Below are 17,034 nucleotides of genomic sequence, written 5' to 3'. Positions count from 1 at the left end.
AGGCAGGCCTGGTGTCTCCCCGGGCTCCCTGCCCCACTCCACCTGACTCCCTCACAAGAGGTGCCAGGCAGCCTTCATGGAAAGGCCTGGCATTTGCTTTGTGAAGGTCACACGGAGGTTGGGGGGGGGCGGTGGTGTGTGTCTGCCAGGCCAGCGCATGGTGCCAGGTGACGCGGCAGTGTGTGGGGCTGGTTTGCAAGGAGGGTCTGTATATGTGGGAGTCCAGGGGTGTGTGTGCATGCTCTGGAGCCCCCATGTGCATACACTCGTCTGTGTGTGTGTGCAGGGTCTCTGTGTTGGAGTCTGCATGGATCTGTGTGTCTATGTGTGTGTGAACTTGGGAGAGGGTACCTGTGTGCTGCGACTGTCCCCAACTCCTCAGGGGGTATGAGACATGATGCTCCTGTGTGTAACAGAGGGCAGGTGGAAATCGGTCCTGAGAGTGCGTTGCAGTGCGAGTGTGCTCCTGCAGTCAGTGTAGTGAGTGCAAGGGGGTGTGAGACCTGGGTTTCTGGGGTGTGTTTGTCACCACAGCCACGGCTCACCTGTGCTCCATCAGCCACAAGACCCATGCCTTGCACAGACCACACCAGGTGACCTCAGTTACCCTGTGTGGGGGTGTGTCTGTGTTTGTGTCTTATGTGGCTGCGTCTGTGGATTGTGTGCATCCATGTGAGAGTGCATGTGTGTGTCTCGGTGTCTGAAGGGGTCGATGCAGCGGAGCAAGAATAAGACTGGAGTACTCTGAGAATTCTGAGAACCTAGAGACCACTTCTCTGCCCCAGTGCTGTCCAGCAGATTCGAAATGCCGCAGGAACCTCCTCCCCACCCCCACCCAACTTGGTTTTCAAGCCTGGTAGCCCCAGCAAGGAAGGAGAGAGGGTAAGGTTGGAGGCACTGAGCAGACAGGGCCGGAGGGACCTGGCTTGAAGCCAGTGGCCTGGGAGTAGAGCCCAGGTGACACAGGACACCCATATTTGGTGCCAGGGTGAATGCCAGAAGCCCAGGTTTAGGGGCACAAGGAGCGTGGAGGAATCCTGGGTAGGTAGGAAGGGGGCAGGACCCAGCACCCATTCTGGGGGCCACCACCTGCAGGAAGCCCTAGGCAGCACCCAGACAGCTTAGGGCCAGAGAAAGAGGGTGAGGCTCCAGGCAGAAACTAAGAACCACTTTGGGGACTCCTCCAAGGCAGACTGCTCCCAGCACACCCCCCCCCCCCCCCCCACACACACACACAAAGCAGTCAGAGCCCTCCGGTGGCAAAGGAGGGGACTGGCCGCGGGCCACCCACCTGACAGATCTGCCTGGAGGGTACCAACAGGTGTCCTCTTCGCTGAAGGAGAAGTGGACCAGTGACTCAGGGCCCGCGGGAGGCAGTGCCAGGGCAGGGGGCCGGGGCCGGACCCGGGGTGCCGCACTGGAGCGCATGAGTGCCAAGCGCCGACGGCGTGCGCATGGGTACGACCTCGCGGCGGGGTGGCACGCACTGCTCGCCAGGCCCGAGGTGTTTGCGACGGCTACGGCCGGCGCCGCCTCCACACCCGCCCTCCCGGTGACCCCCCCAGGGACGTCCCCGGGCGTTCGGGCGTCCCCTCGTCCGCTGCGCCAGGGAGGGCTCCGCGCCTGCCTCCTCCCGCGGGGGGCCCTGCGGAACTCTGCGCATACTTCCCGCTTGCCTCCCTTCCCCCGGGCCTCGGAGGGTGCCCCAGGCTCCGCTTTCCCGGGCTCCGAGCCCGCCTCTGACCCCGCCTTCTCTCCCGCTTCCCTGACGTCGGGCTGGGCCCGCTGGAGGTCTCTGAACGCCTCGTGTTCCCCGGGGGCAAACGACTTGCCCGCGGGTGCAGTACAGGGTCCGGTGACATGGATGCGGGGGAGGAAGAGTTGGGGGCTTGGGGGGCGGCGCAGAGGTGAAGACGAGAGGCACAGAGAGAACCCGGAGGCAGGCACTGACTGCCCCGCCCAGCCCTTTCCAGCCCCAAGCCTGGCTCCCAGGGACCTCGACCCCTCCTCCTGACCGTGCCCCGCCCCATCTCATCCCCAAGTCCCCTGACTCGGGTTCTAAACAAGAGGGCCGGAGAGTACAGAGGATGATGGGGGCTCCGGAGAAGCGCCCCCCGCCCCCGTCAGCCCCGCGCCTACCTCTGGGCCGCCAATCTGCAGTTTCCAAGATAAACGGGACACCGGAGAGTCACACCGGATGTGGCCTCTCGGCTCCGCACCCCGCAGGCTTCCCGCCCCCGCGGCCCACCCTGGGTCTGGGTACGAAGGAAACTTTCATTTGCCCTCTTTGTGCCTCCTGGCAAGGCAGCCCCCATAGGGCAGCGCTGGCCGCATTTCACAGGCCGTTCCATTAAGGATAACACAACCCAACGTACGTCCCCAGACCATCCTGGATGGCAGGTGGGCTCCACTCGGCCCCAAAGCCCGACCGCAACTTCAGGTCTGCACAGGAAGTGGGAGGCACGTGGCGTTTATTGAGCGCCTACTGCATGCCTTATCAGATGTCTCCACGGCAACCCTGACGGGCAGAGATGATTTTTATCGCTGCCCTGTGACGGAAGAGGAAAAAGTGAGGCTGAGCGAGCTAGTTGCGAACCCCAAAACCCGCGCGCGGCTCGGCCCTGATGGCCAGGGTGGGGACTTGAACCCACAGCCACCGGTGCGCACTTACCCGGCCCACGCCTGGCGGCCCAAATCCTGAAAGCCACGGAGAAGTCGAAGGCGCCTGCGAAAAGTTGGGGATGGGCTGGCAAAGAAGACTGGCGAGGCAGGCGGAGAACGTGGGCGGCGGGGCGCGCGCGGGGCGAGGGGCTCGGGCAGGAACGCCTCGTCCTCGGTGGCCGCCGCTGCCGCCGCCGGGAAGGCCTCCAGCTGTCGTTCAGGGATGCGGCCCAGGCCGCGCGGCCGCGCCATGGCCTGGGGGGCGCGGGGCGGCCCCGCCTCGGCGGGCGCTGGAGAGCAGCGCCGCCCGCCCCGCGCGGCCCACGCAGGCCGGCCGCCCTACCGCGGGGCCCACGGGCCCCTCCCCTCCCCTTCCCTCCCGGCCGCCTCGGCCCTTCCGGCTATGCGCTGGGGCCGCCCCTGGGGCGGGGCGGGCCAGGGGCCCCCGCGCGGCCGCGGCGGGGACACCCCACACACCCCGGGGGCCCCCGCAGTTCCCCTACAATCTCTGGAAGCGTCTCTACAAACTCTGGGGATGCCCCCTATATTTCTGGGGTGCACTCACACACACCTCCCACGATGTTGAGAGGCCCCACAGACCTCAGGGGCCTGAGACCCAGAGCCCCACTATCCCAGGGAGTGCCCACACACAACCTGAGATACCCCCAAATTCCTGGGTTCCCCCACAAAATCCAGATGCCCTGAGTCCCATAGACCCACACACACTCTCATGGCCCCTCTGGTGTCTGCTCTTTGTTCCTGAGACATTCCCACAACGCCAGGGGCACCCCAAGAATCTCAGGAAGCACCCACAAATATCAGAGGTGCTTTGAGAGCCCAGGAGAAACCCCTTCAGATCCTAGGAAAATCTCTATGGTTCTCAAATGCCCACCAAACCCCCTAGAGCGTTCCCACCAACCCTGCATCATGCTGAGACCCTCCAAACACCCCAAGAAACTGACAGCTAGAGCATTCCCATAGATCTCCATGAAGGCCTCCCAAATCCCAGGGTCCCTCACAGACCTCAGGACTGTTTCCACAGTCCCTCAGATTTCCCGCCCCCATAGCTCCACAGCACCCCTGAGATGCCTCTAGTGCCGAGACCCCAACATAAACTCAGGGGTGCCTTAGGATTCAGGGGATGTTTCCGTAACTATGGGGATGCCACCAAAATCTTGGGGTGCCCCATGGACCCCAGAGGCACAACTAGATTCCTCTATAGCTCTTAAGACAGTCCTGACACCCTGTGCTACCCCTGGAATCCAAGATGTACCCACAATCCTTGGGGCAGCCCCAGAATACCCCCCACAGCCTCCAAGACATGCCTCATAACTCTTAAGACACCCCCGGAAACTCTGAGTGTGCTCACAGCCCGCAGACACTCCTAGGGCTCCCCCAGTCCTGCTACTCCTTAGACTCTCTGAGGTATTCTTTAGAATCAGGGCCCCCTCAGCTCATGAGGTGGCTCCAAGAACCTGACCTCCCCTCAGCAGTGATTTCCATGGGGCCCAGTGGTGGTGGCTTTGAATGTGCAGTCCCTGTGACTCTGTTGTGGTGGCCTATTATCCCCTTTCACAGATGAGAAAACTGAGGCTGAGAGGGGAAGATTCTTGAATAAAGTCAGTTCTGCCTCTGCTCAGTCGCTTCAGTCACGTCGGACTGCGACTCCATGGACTGTAGCCCGCCAGGCTTCTCTGTCCATGGGATTCTCCAGGCAAGAATACTGGAGTGGGTTGCCATTTCCTTCTCCAGGGGATCTTCCTGACCCAGGGATCAAACTCAGGTCTCTTGCATCTCCTGCATCAGCAGGTAGATTCTTTATATACTGAGCCACCTGGGAAGCTTGAAAACCAGCTGCTGCTGCTAAGTCGCTTCAGTGGTGTCCGACTCTGTGCGGCCCCATAGACGGCAGCCCACCAGGCTCCCCTGTCCCTGGGATTCTCCAGGCAAGAACACCGGAGTGGGCTGCCATTTCCTTCTCCAATGCATGAAAGTGAAAAGTGAAAGTGAAGTCGCTCAGTCGTGTTGGACCCCTAGTGACCCCATGGACTGTAGCCTACCAGGCTCCTCCGTCCATGGGATTTTCCAGGCAAGAGTACTGGAGTGGGTTGCCATTGCCTTCTCTGTGAAAATCAGCTAACTAGTTATAATTCCAATGCCTACTCCTCCTGTCTGTGACTCTGGGATTAGGGAAGGGGGAGAAGTTTGTTTAAAATAAGAAAATGGGGCAAATCTCTAAATCTAAATCATCTCTGTGAATCTCTTCCCCTTTCTACCTGTTGGCTCCCAAGTCAAGGGGCCCAAAGCTGGACTACCTAGGCTTGAGGCTGGCCTCCAGTATTTCTTATTCATCTGACCTTGAGCCAGTCACTTCATTTCACTGAGCCTCAGTTTCCCCACCTGTAAAATGGGTTCAATAACACGACACACCTCAGGGATGGATATGTAAAAGGCTCAGAGAAGTGTCTGGACATAATAAGCACTCACTGAATGTTAGCTACATTTTCTTTTTTAAAGTTTGTTCCAACTACCAAGCGCTGGGGCAGCCGGTGACACTTCAGGGAATTTTGAAGGACTGATCCTTAGAACAAGCGGTCCTGGCAGCTGGTATGGCCCTACCCCCAAATTCCTCCACCAGGGCAGCAAAGAGAAAGCAATGGCAACCCACTCCAGTACTCTTGCCTGCCAAATCCCATGGACGGAGGAGCCTGGTAGGCTACAGTCCATGGGGTCGCTAGGAGTTCGACATGACTGAGCGACTTCATTTTCACTTTTCACTTTCATGCATTGGAGAAGGAAATGGCAACCCACTCCGGTGTTCTTGCCTGGAGGATCCCACGGACAGGGGAGCCTGGTGGGCTGCCATCTCTGGGGTCGCACAGAGTCGGACACGACTGAAGCGACTTAACAGCAACATCAGGGCAACAAAGCTCACGACACCCATGCCAAAATTTGTTCCCGAGTCCAAGCTTGGACTCCTCATCACACAACAGGTCAGTAAATTAAGAGATGAGTTGTTGGGGCAAGAAATATCGACATTATTTGGAAAGTCAGCAGGCCAAGGGGATGGTGAACTCATGCCCTGAAGAACCATCTAGCAATGATTATTGTTATTGGAGAAACATTTATGGAGAGCTTATAATGTGTAAGCCGTGCACTAAGCAGAGGATATAGACAATGGTTATGATGATAATGATGATATAGCAGCTAACCTTCAGAACGCTTCCTGCGCATTCACCGCCTCTAGCTCTGATCTCATTTAATTCTCACAAAACCACCATGAAGTGACACTAGTGTCTCATTTTACAGATGGGACATCTCAGTCTTGGAGAAAAACAGCCTGCTCAAAGTCACACAGCCAATGAGTGGCTGAGCCAGGCTCTAGGTCAGTGGCTGTCTCTCTTTATTTCATGACTGCCCCCGAGTGCCTTTTTTTTTTTAATTTTTTTGCCACACTGCATGGCATGTGGGATCTTAGTTCCCTGATCAGGAATTGAACCCAGGCCACCTGTACTGGAAGCATGGAGTCTTTTTGGTTGTTGTTGTAGTGCTGGGGCTTAGTTGCCACATGCTGGCTTTCTTTTCTTGCTGTCAGTGGGAGCTACTCTCTACTTGCGGTGCACAGGTTTCTCATTGCGGTGGCTGCTCTTGCTGGGGAGCATGGGCTCTAGAGCAGGGCTCAGTAGTTGTGGCTCACAGGCTCTAGATTGCAGGCTCAGAGGTCGTGACACATGGACTTAGTTGCTCTGCGGCACGTTGAATCTTCCTGGACCCAGGATCAAACTCGTGTCCTCTGGATTGGCGGGTGGATTCTTCACCCCTGGTGCTGTGTGCTCAGTCTCTTCAGTCGTGTCCGACCCTTTGCAACCCTGTGGACTGTAGCCCGCCAGGCTCCTGTGACCATGGGGATCCTCCAGGCAAGAATACTGGAGTGGGTTGCTGCCAGGGAAGTCCTCCTGAGTGTCTTTTTAGATGCTCCCCTCCCCCCGACAGTTGCCTCCTCCATGTAATAATGTTAATGACATAGATATGCTGTCTATCTATTTACATACTGGGTGTACATCCAGGCTTTATACATTAAGCTTTTTTTTCACATATCCGCTCCAAGAACCACATTTCACCTCCTTGGAGGGGACATCACCTTATTGAGAATGCAGGGTTTCCCTATCTTGACACTAGTGACATTTACCACCTATGATTCTTTGTCCTGGGGGGCAGTCCTATGAGACAGTAGCAGCAGCAGACAGTCTAGCGCCTCCCCACTAGATGCCAGTAGCAGCCCTGACACCCAGTCACAAAGACTAAAATGTCCCCAGCCATTGCAGATTGCCCCTGGTTTGGAACTATTGCTCTAAACCCACTAAGACCCATGCCCTGGCCACCAGGACCCTTCAGTCCAGGTACAAACGAAAAGGAAGGGCCTTCATACTTACCTGCCCTCAGGGTTCCTTGCATTGTTCTGCTGATTCTTCAAACCAGACTTTGAGAAAATAGGGTTCACACTAGGCCCATTTCGGAAATGGGGAAGTCAAGCCCACCAATTCCCTGGTGATCCAGTGGCTAAGACTCTGCACTGTCAACGCAGGGAGATCAAGTTTGATTCCTGGTCAGGGAACTAGATCCCGCACACTGCAACTAACGACCTTCGTGTGCCTCAGCTAAGACCTGGTGAAACCAAATAAAAATAAGTGTTTAAAAAGAGAGAAAGAGATGGGGAAGCTCAAGCCCCAGAAAGGGAAGTGACTTGGCAGGAGTCACTCAGCCTGGAAGGAGCACAGCTTGATTATGATTTTTTTTTTTTTTTTGACCACACCATACAGCTTGTAGGATCTTAGTTCTCCCACCAGGGATCGAACCCTGGTCCCTAGCAGTGAATGCACCAAATCCTAATCACTGGACCACCAGGGAATTCCCTCAATTATGTGCTGAGTTGTCCGATTCGGAGACTGGAATTCTGCCCAACAGGGCCTTCATGGTTCAGTTTCCTTCCAGCCGTTTGATCTTTGATCCTTCCTAGGAAGTCAGATATAAACTGAGGTCTAGGGACTTCCCTGGTGGTCTAGTGGCTAAAAGTCTGTGCTCGCAATGCAGGGGTCCTGGCTTGAATCCCTGGTCAGGGAACTAGATCCCACATGTTGCAACTAAGACCCAGCACAGCCAGAGAAATTAATAATATTCAAAATAAATAAAATAAAGTGTTGGCCTAAAGCCAACCCTGACCCTGACCTACAAGGCCCTACATGAGCTGCTCCATCACCTCCCACCTCATTTCCTTCCAGCACCCCTTGCTCGCTCTGTGCCAGTCACACCTGCCCTCCATGCTTTTCCTCCAGCATGTAAAATGGGTTCCTACCTCAGAACCTTTGGTGTTCCCTCTGCTTGTTACCCTCATAGCATCTTCTCTCACTTCATTTAGGTCTCTGCTCAAAAGTCACTTCCTGCAAGAGACCTTCCCTGACTTCAGGGTCCCTCTTCTCTTCATGTCCCATTGTCACCATCTGAAATTACTGAATGCCTTTCCGTGAGATTTCCTCCTCGCTGGCTAGTCTGAGAACTCCAGGATGGCAGGACTGGGTCCATTGCATTCTTCACCACAGGCTGAAGATGCTCAATCAGTGTTTGTGGAATGAATGGCCCTGTTATCTATGAAGAAACTGAGGCTCAGACAAGGGAAATCCTTTACTAAGGTCACACAGTGAGTCAAGGGCAAAGGCTGGATTTGGGCTCTTAGAAGTAAGAAAACAGCAGGCTCTGATGTAACCCCCAAACTCTCTCCTCACCCTGAAATCTGCAGTTTCCCAAGGCCCTAGTTTCTTCCAACTCAGAGGAGCTTGCTGGTCAGCGAGGGGGCACCCTGGCAGCCAGGGTTTGAGGTTTGGGGGATGCCCCCTTTCTCTCTCTCTACTGAGGAAGTGCCTTTTGAGGAAGTGCAGGTTCTCAAAACACCAGCTCCAGACTGCATGGCCCCAGTGTCAGCCAGCTCAGCCTTACCACAGCCCTACCCAGATCTACCCAGGGCAGATCTTTTTCAGCCCCCGTTTACTGAACAGGAAACTGAGGCACAGAGAGCCGTGATGCTGGTCCGAGGTCACACAGCGAGTCAGCGGTTAGGGCTACAATCTGAATCTCACCTACTGGTCTGGAGTCTTGGAGACTTGGTTTTTAACATCAGTTCTGCCTTGCCCGTGACCTTGGGCAAATCACTCATCTCTCGGTTTCCTCGGCAGGAATGCAAAGCCAAAGATGCCGGGAGTTAGAACGGAGGTTGGTGTTGGGAGGCCGTCGCATCGGCATCGGCTTGGACCAGGGCGCGCGGGGGCGAGCCGGGAACTCCGCGTCCTCAACTTCGCCGCCAAATTCCTCTGCATCCGCCAGGCGGCTGTCTCCACCACGCTCGGCCAGGGGTGAGGATGGAGGTGGTAGCCTGGTCCCAAGCTCGGGTGGGCGAGGACCTCACTTGCGAGCCTGCGGTCAGCCGGCCTGGCGTCCGCTCTCCCGGGCGCTCAATAAACATGCAATAATAATCCGGGGGCTCCGCAGCAGTGGGGGCGGCGGCGGCGACGTTGCTCGACTCTGGGGGACGAGAGTCCCGGGGGCAGGTCCGGACTCGGAGCTCATACTCAGCCTGTGCCTCCCTTGTCACCCAGCAGAGGGCGCGCGGAGGGCGGGGCGCGAGGAGAAACCTGCTCTCAAAACACACACGCAGGGATGTGGGGGCGCCAGGGACTGGGGAAGGCGAAGCCCCAGTGGAAACCACTGGCCAGAGAGAGATCCCAATCCGGCTTCGTCCAACCCCTCCTGGGACCAGGCAGCGCCCCTCTCGGCGGGGAGCGTGTGGAGGTACCCAAAAGGGGTCTCTACACTGGCCTCGTGCCTAATTTCAAGTTCCCCCACCGCACCACCAGAGTCCTCTTCCTCCCGCTCCATCTGCTTCTTGACAGTTCGTGGTGGTGCCGTGACTCAGCCCCACAGGGCGCCGGGAGCTCAGGCTGTTACAGTCCCAGGTCTGGAGGGGGTTGCGCATGCCATCTCAGATGCAGGATGGAGTGCCCTCTCTTCGGAGGTTCCTGTGATTCAAGTCTAATAGGGCTCTCCGGATCCCTTTTTCAGTGACTGCATGAACTCTAATGTGGGTGGTACTGGAATCCCGCGAGTGCGCACCATTTCTGGGGAACTGAGCTGGCTGAATGCCCATTTCAAACGAGTGCAGTTCCCACTGGCCGCCTCTGTTTCCCCTTCTTCCTTCTGCCTGGGGGTGGGGAGGACGCTGGCACCATTGCCCTCCCTCCAGTCGCCAGAGGCTGCACAGGCCCACAGCGGAACAGAAACCTGAGCCCCTGCCGGGATGTGGTTGAAGTTCCTGTTTTTCCCTCCGGTACTAGAGGGGCAAGCTTCCCCGGTGGCTCAGATGGTAAAGAATCGCCTGTAAGGCAGAAGATCCAGGTTTGATCCCTAGGTCGGGAAGATCCCCTGGAGAAGGGAATGGCAACCGACTCCAGTATTCTTGCCTGGAGAATTCCATGGACAGAAGATCCTGGTCGGCTAGTCCATGGGGTCCCAAAGAGTCGGACATGGCTGAACGACTAATGCACACTAGAGGAGCACGGTCTACCTAGGTCCCAGCTCCTCTCCCAAATCCCGGTCCCTGAGTGACTATCTACCAAGCACTTTACACACATCCCCAGTCTCACAGAACTCTCAAAATGAGCCCTACAGGGGACCTTCCTGATGGGCCAGTGGCTAAGCCTCTGCACTTCCAATGCAGGGGGGCTGGATTTAATACCTGGTCAGGGAACTAGATTCCAAATCCTGCAACTAAGATCCAGCACAGCCAAATTAATTAATTAATATTTTTTAAAAATGACCCCAGGTGGTCCAGAGGTTAAGAATCCACCTTCCAATGCAAGTGACACAGGTGTGATCCCTGGTCGGGGAACTGGGATCCCACATGCTGTATGGGCAAATAAACCCAAGAGCCACAAGGAAAGAGAAGTCCTTGCATTGTAACTAAGACTCGAAGCAGCCAAAAATAAATAAATGTAGTTTTTTCAAATGACCCCCACAAGGCAGTTCCAGGAACAGCCCTGCTGTACAGATGGGGAAACTGGGGCTCAGAGAGGTCAAGACACTTGGGCCAGGGTGCACAGGAATCAGAGGGGACCTGTGTTGGAATGAATTTCAGCTCTGCCATTTCCTGGTTGGGTGAACCTGGGTAAGAAGAACAGGCTTTGCCCCTCTGGGCCTCTGCTTCCCATGTGTCCAACAGGAATACCTCATGGGTTACTGGAGATGAAGTGTGGAAAAGTTCCCGGCATGGAGCCCAAGAGCAAGCCATTATGAGTTGGATGCCACTAAGATAATGATGGTTATTGTCACTCAGTCATTGTCCCAAGAGAGTCAGCACCCCAGAGACCAGGGTAGGAGGAATCTCTGGGGCCTAAAAAGGGAATAACGATCTGTTCCTATTGCACCCCACCCCCTTGTGGATATCTCAGGACAGTGATCTGAGCCAGTTTGGCAAGTTGCCCCTGGTCTTCGGCATTTCCTGTTGATTCCAGCTTTGTTTTCCTTCAATTCCCTCTGGGAAATAGCAGGCTGTGAGTACTGGATCCATGACACTTGCTTCCTGGGATGGGGTCAGGGATGCTGAGGCTGGGGTGTTCCCTGAATGGAGGTGGGTGGGTGATCTAGAGGCTGTGGTGCCAGCTGGAGGTCCCCAGAGAAGGCCAGAATAGGAGGGTCCCAGCCTAGAGGGGCCTCCCTCAGGAACTCTGAGAGAGGCCTGCATCTGACTGTCCCAGTGATGTTCCAAACTCCCATGGAGTCAGACAAAGCACACAGTCAAAGCCATGAGTCACACATGTCACCAGGGCACAAGGTCAGACACCAGAGCACATAGGAACATTAGGTAATTAGAGCTCGGCACGCCAGGGGGTCAGAAGCACACCCCAAAAGTCAGAGCACCAACACCCAGGCATGGGGCACACAAGTAGCCTAGAGCAGTGTCTCAATCACAGTGTCCCAGGGAGCACGAACAGTCCTGTTGACACAATCACATGGCCCCCAGGAGTATACACATCACAGGGTAACCATCACTGCATCCCAGAGACACCCTGTCACAATCACTGCCCTACAGTCATTCTGTCTTAATGACGTCCCGGGAGTCTGTCCTGAGTCTGTCACCAACACTGCCCCAGAGACACACCATCACCTTGTCATAATCACTGTCCCAGGAGCAGACAGTCACTATGTGACACTCACCGTGTCTCATGGGCACGCACAGTCAGTGACACAATCGCAATATCTTGTGAGCACACACAGCCATGCTGTCACAATGACAGTGTTCCAGTAACATGCACAGCCATGCTGTCATAATCACAGCATCCCAGGAGCACACACAGTCACCCCTGCAAAGTCACTGTGCCCCAGGGCTACATGAAGTCACTGTCACAGTCACTGTACCCGAAGCACATAGTCACATAAGCACAGACCCGGAAGCACACATAGTCACAGGGTCCCCCATCACCATGTCCCTGAAGCACACAAGTCACACAGATAACAGTCACTGTCCTGGGAGCACGCAGTCAGCATGTCACAAACTACACTATGCTGGAAACATGCACAGTTATGCTGTGACAGTCACAGGACCCCAGAAACCCAGGCAGAGCATGCAGCCATGGCTGGCCATTCCCAATAGCTGGATGACCAACTCAGGTCAATAAGAGGGTACCCAACACTCATCACTGTCATCAGAGGAGGCACAGACTCCCTCACCCTATGTTGGTACTGTGCGCCCCCTGAACACTGCTCCCTCCCTCTAGGCAGCTACTGAGCCTTAACATTCCTGCCCTGAGAAGGGGCTCCCACATCGCGCACAGCCCCCAACACAGGGCCCCCTCAGAGGCCCCCTTTAGATGATTGACCCCAGCTGCAGCGCAAGTCCAGGAACCCCACTCCCAATAGGCTCTTGCCGGCTCTAGAAGGACTCTGAGAGCTCGCCAGTCTGCAGGAAGCATTGTGGTCCTAGCAGGCACGCCACCCCCCCACCCCCCGCTACAGAGCTCCCCAAACACAGTGAATGTAGCCCTTAAAACAGCATCCCCAGGAAAGCCCGGTCAAGTGGTTCCCAGCCTAGCCATTGTCTTGCTCTGTCACCGTAGACGCCTAAAGTTGCAGCCTTCAGCTAAGATCCCCGTTAACAACACACGCAGCATGGCGCCTCCTAAGTTGACCCCAGGATCAGCTTCAGTTGGACGCCTCGCTTGCGGTGCACGATCAGGGGGCCCAGGTCCTGGACGCCCCCGCAGAACTCCCCTTCGGTCCCCGTCAGTCACACTGACCCCACCCGCAGCACAGCGCCCCCTGCGGTCAGTGGAGAGAGTTGCGTCCTCTCTGCGCGCCTATCCGCTCCGCGCGCGTCCGCAGCTCGGAGTCTTACCGCCTGCAGCTGCCTCCGCCCGCGCTGCCGCTGCCGCTGCCGTGAAAGGACGAGGGCCAGGACATGCGGGATGTGCGCAGGCCGGGCCGGTCGCCGGTGTCCACGGCGTCGGCGCGCTCTATGGGCCGGTGTGGCGGCCGTTCGGGCTCTGCGCGCTCCGCGCTGTCCGAGTAGCCGCGCTGCTGGATACGGATGGGGGTCCGCGGCTGCCGCCACAGGTGCTGGGGGGGCGGCTTCAGGGTGGCCTGGCCCTCCCGGGGCCCAGGCAGAGACAAAGACAGGCTCCTCTCCGAGGGGACGGCCGGGGGCTCCATGGCCCCGGCCCCCACCTGCACCCTAGGGGCCCCTGGCCTCTCCGAAACAGCTGAACCCTGTTCAGCTGCGCGCGAGCTGATGCGCCCGGGGTCCCGCAGGTGCGCCTGGCCTTGGTGGGGCCATGGCGTCCCGGGGAGAGACCCGGGGGCGCTGCGGGCCGATCGCCCCCGGGCCGGGCGCGGAGGTTTCCTGTCGGCGCCTTGGCTCTCCGCTCGATGCTCGGCAGCGCTCTCGGCGTTCAGCGTCCCGCTCGGAGCCAGCCCAGGCTCCCCCGCCCCGTCCCGCCTCTCCCCGCCCCCCGCCCGCCGCCCGCCGCCCGCCGCCCGCCGCCCGCCGCGGCTGTCAGCACCGCCCCCCTCCTCCTCCTCCGTCCGGGCCAGTGGGGGGCAGCCACCCAAGGAGGGGGCCCTTCCCGCCCACGCAGAGCCCCGCTCCCCGTGGGGAGGGGGAGCCGGAACTCGGCTCTCTCCAGAGCTCCCTGCCTTAGTCGCGGTGCACACGGGTACCAAGGAGTTAAACGGTTAATCCGATCATGAAGGAGACACCCGACTGGTTGCCGGTGTGTCAGTCAGTCTGTCCATCACGATGGGGGCGGAGCCCAGTGCGGACTTGTCCTCGCCGCTACCCCTGGCCAGGGGGAGCTGGTGAGGAGTGGTCCCGGTAACACGGACGCGGTCCCTGCAGCGGACTGCGACGGTGTTCGGGGAGTCTCCTGTTGGTGGGTCGGGGGATGGCGATGGTGTGTGCCTGGGGCGGGATGTGCGCGCACGTGGCCTCTTCCGAGGGTTTGTCTGTGTTTTCGTTGTCTGCTCGAAGTGTGTGTGCGCACGTGGTTGGCTGCTGCGATCTGCCTGTTTATCTGGATTTCGCTGTGCGTGTATCTGCGTGTCTGTGTCTGAAGGAAGTGTGTGCACGTGTGCTGCCTGTTTGGAGGGTGTGCGCCTCTACAGGGTCTGTTCTGGTGGCCTGGGAGCTGTGCCTGTCTTCCCACGCGATTGGGTGTGTACTGTGGTCGGTCCGCGCTTGCGGAGTTTTGCACTCGACTCTGCCTCTGTTGTTTGACTGGTGTCTGAGAGAGTCAACGTATGTTGGTGTGTGTGTATGTGGTCGACCTGGGGCCGCTTTGAGGTGTTTCCCTTTGGTTTCTGTGTGGCTCCGGGAGGATACCCGGTGGCTGATACCCCGACTGCCCGCCCACAGCTCTGTGCGTCTCTGCCTCTTCTAAAGCGCTTCTGCAGGAGGTAAACTGAGGCAGGTCCCGGGCAGCCGCGGGACGCACTCCCGTGCCCTTTTCAGGCGAGTAAACAGCCGCGCCTCCTCCCCGCTGCCCCCGCCAGCAGAGCCCCCCTTCCGGCACCTAAATCGGGAATCGCCGTGACTCACGCTCCCGCCTCCCCCAGCGCCGCGCCGAGCGCGAGCGAGCAAAGAGCTAGCGGGATCCGAGAGCTCTCCCACCCCCCGCCCCGGTCCGGGGCCGAGCCCTGGTGAAGGAGGCTGCGGGGCAAAGGGCCGCGTACACACCCTTGTGCTCCATCCCCCAACCGTGCCCGGGCCGATGCGCGCTCGGATTAAGGAGCTCGGAAGCCAGTCCACGAAACCAGACCCCGCCCCCATGCGCCCCCCTCAAGGGCTCCCCCGGGCAGGCCGTGCCGTCTGCCACCGCCCTCCCTCTGCACTGTTCTTATTAAAAAGAGAGAGAGAGAAAGCTCCAACCCCCACAGCCGCTTTTCTCCCTGCCAGAGGGGGCTCCGGGCGTGGGCGAACGCGGAGCTAGAACCGCCCTGCCATTAGCAGCCGCTGAATGTCCTAGAGGCCACAACTGTGTCCTCCACTTCTCTCGGGGACCCTCCCCACAAGTGCATACCCAAAAAAGGCTTCTAGGGGATTCACAAGGGCTGTGGGTCCTCCCCAGATCACTTGAGGGTCTTGGGTTGGACCAAATTCTTGGGGTCAGCGGTGTTGTTGGGTTGGCCAAAGCTCAGAGTGGGGTAAATGGGGGAGGGGGGATCAGGTCACAGCGAGGGTGGCAGAAAAAGGAAGGCCCAAGGTAGTGGGCCAGAGTAGGTCACTGGCTCTGTGGCCTGAAGGAGGCTAAAGGGATTTGGGGGGGGGGGGGGTTCGTTAAGCCATTTGGAGAGGAGAATGACAGTCACTTCTTCCCTCATCTGGAAATGAATCATTGTAGCATGATCCAAGCAGAGACCCTGGAGCCCTCTGATTGAGTAGACAAAGGGGCGGGTGGGGAGATTGAGGCTGCAGAGAATAGTAGCCCAAGGAGGGCAGTGGGGACAGGCCCCGCCAGCAGCCAGGACTAACTGTCATCTGGCTTTCAAATTCATCCTTGGGCCAAGAGGAGGGTTGAAGTACCCTCTGAGGACCCCAGATGAGAAACAGTAAGGAAGTTCAGTGTGAAGCTAGGCTCAGAAGAAAGAAAAATGCCAGTCCAGACCGCCTCCAGTGTCCCACCATCCCCTCTTAACGCCTTGAAGAAATGACATCCTCTTAGAAAGGGAAATAGAGGTGCACATGGATTGGTGGGACGTGTACTCCCTAACCTGTTTCAGCTTTCTGATTATGGGAGTGTTCCTGCAGACTGGAGGGTCCAAACCCTTTCTGAAACCCTGCCCCTTGCTGACCGAGGCAGCTGCAAAATGGAAGAAGGGGTTCCTCTAAAGGCTGCAAGAGGTGCCACTTAGGGGCGGTGGGATGTCACAACCTGACCCACCAAGCTCCAGGAGAACTTTCAGCTGGTTTTGCAAAACTCAGGAAGCCAGGAGCCCGGAGCAAAGGAAAGGGCTGGTGGCTGGAGTTAGCCCAGCTGGCCCTGTTTCTCCATCCCACCTCCCAGCCTGGTCCACCTCCCGCCTACCTGTCAGCTTTGGTGATGGAAATTCGTGGAGGGATCAGCAGCGGCAGAGTGGTGGGCCGGGGAGGCAGAGGGACCCCAGGATCCAAGGGCTCAGGCTCAGCCCAGCCTAGGCCTGGACCCGTGGAGAGGCGACGGCGAGGGCGTCGGAGGTCAGCCCCCAGCATGTTGGGTCGGCCCGGCTCCGGGGTCTCTCGAGGCCTCTGAGGTGAGACAAGGGCGGGATAGGGGTACAGCCAGGTCAGGCAGCTCTGAGCCCCTCCCCGCAATAACGTGCCTCCCTGGCCATCTGAGAGGGTCGCCTATGGGGATTAAGGCTTCTGTGCCCCGCTCCCATCTTAGCATCCCTCTCACAGTGGGGGCATTCCCAGTTCCTACATCTGAAAGGTGCCCTTTCTCAGCCATAATTTTTGTGGGATTCCCTTTTGATGTCTCCGTCCTGGGGCTTCTGGGCCCTCATGTCTGTAGTCTGTCCTCACCACGAAACCCTTCTAACACATCACAACCTTCCACGTCTACGAAGCCTCCTTCGTAGAGGAGGCTAAATGTATGTGGCCTCCTCCCTTCCTTACATCTGAGACCCTCAAGACCTTCACCCCCAGCAACTCTCCGCACCCACCCTACAATCCTCTCCCTATTGGGAAAATCCCTGGAAGGCCTTGCCTTCTACCCCTGGGCTAAGAGCCTCTTAATCCGGGCAGCAGCAGAATAATGAAGTCAATGGAGTAAACTGAGGCACGAGGAGACAAGACTT

At 57.9% G+C, this 17,034-nt stretch overlaps 1 protein-coding gene across 4 annotated transcripts in view; it reads right to left on the bottom strand.

Moving 5' to 3' along the window:
• PDE4A (phosphodiesterase 4A) overlaps window positions 1-17,034 on the bottom strand; it is a 42,973-nt gene that overhangs the window by 25,780 nt on the left and 159 nt on the right. Inside the window, exon 2 of one of the 4 annotated variants that reach the window (XM_068980750.1) lies at window positions 16,284-16,483. In XM_068980750.1, the coding sequence (XP_068836851.1) occupies window positions 16,284-16,483 (200 nt within the window). Of the gene's footprint in view, window positions 1-1,291; window positions 1,444-2,671; window positions 2,914-13,099; window positions 13,414-16,283; window positions 16,484-17,034 lie in introns of those variants that run through there. The other 3 variants (XM_068980749.1, XM_068980751.1, XM_068980753.1) reach the window with 3 other exon arrangements.

This window comes from Capricornis sumatraensis, chromosome 9 (assembly GCF_032405125.1).
Source record: "Capricornis sumatraensis isolate serow.1 chromosome 9, serow.2, whole genome shotgun sequence".
Taxonomy (NCBI): domain Eukaryota; kingdom Metazoa; phylum Chordata; class Mammalia; order Artiodactyla; family Bovidae; genus Capricornis; species Capricornis sumatraensis.
Note: the sequence above shows the minus strand (reverse complement) of the source record. Positions and strands in the feature narration are given on the sequence as shown.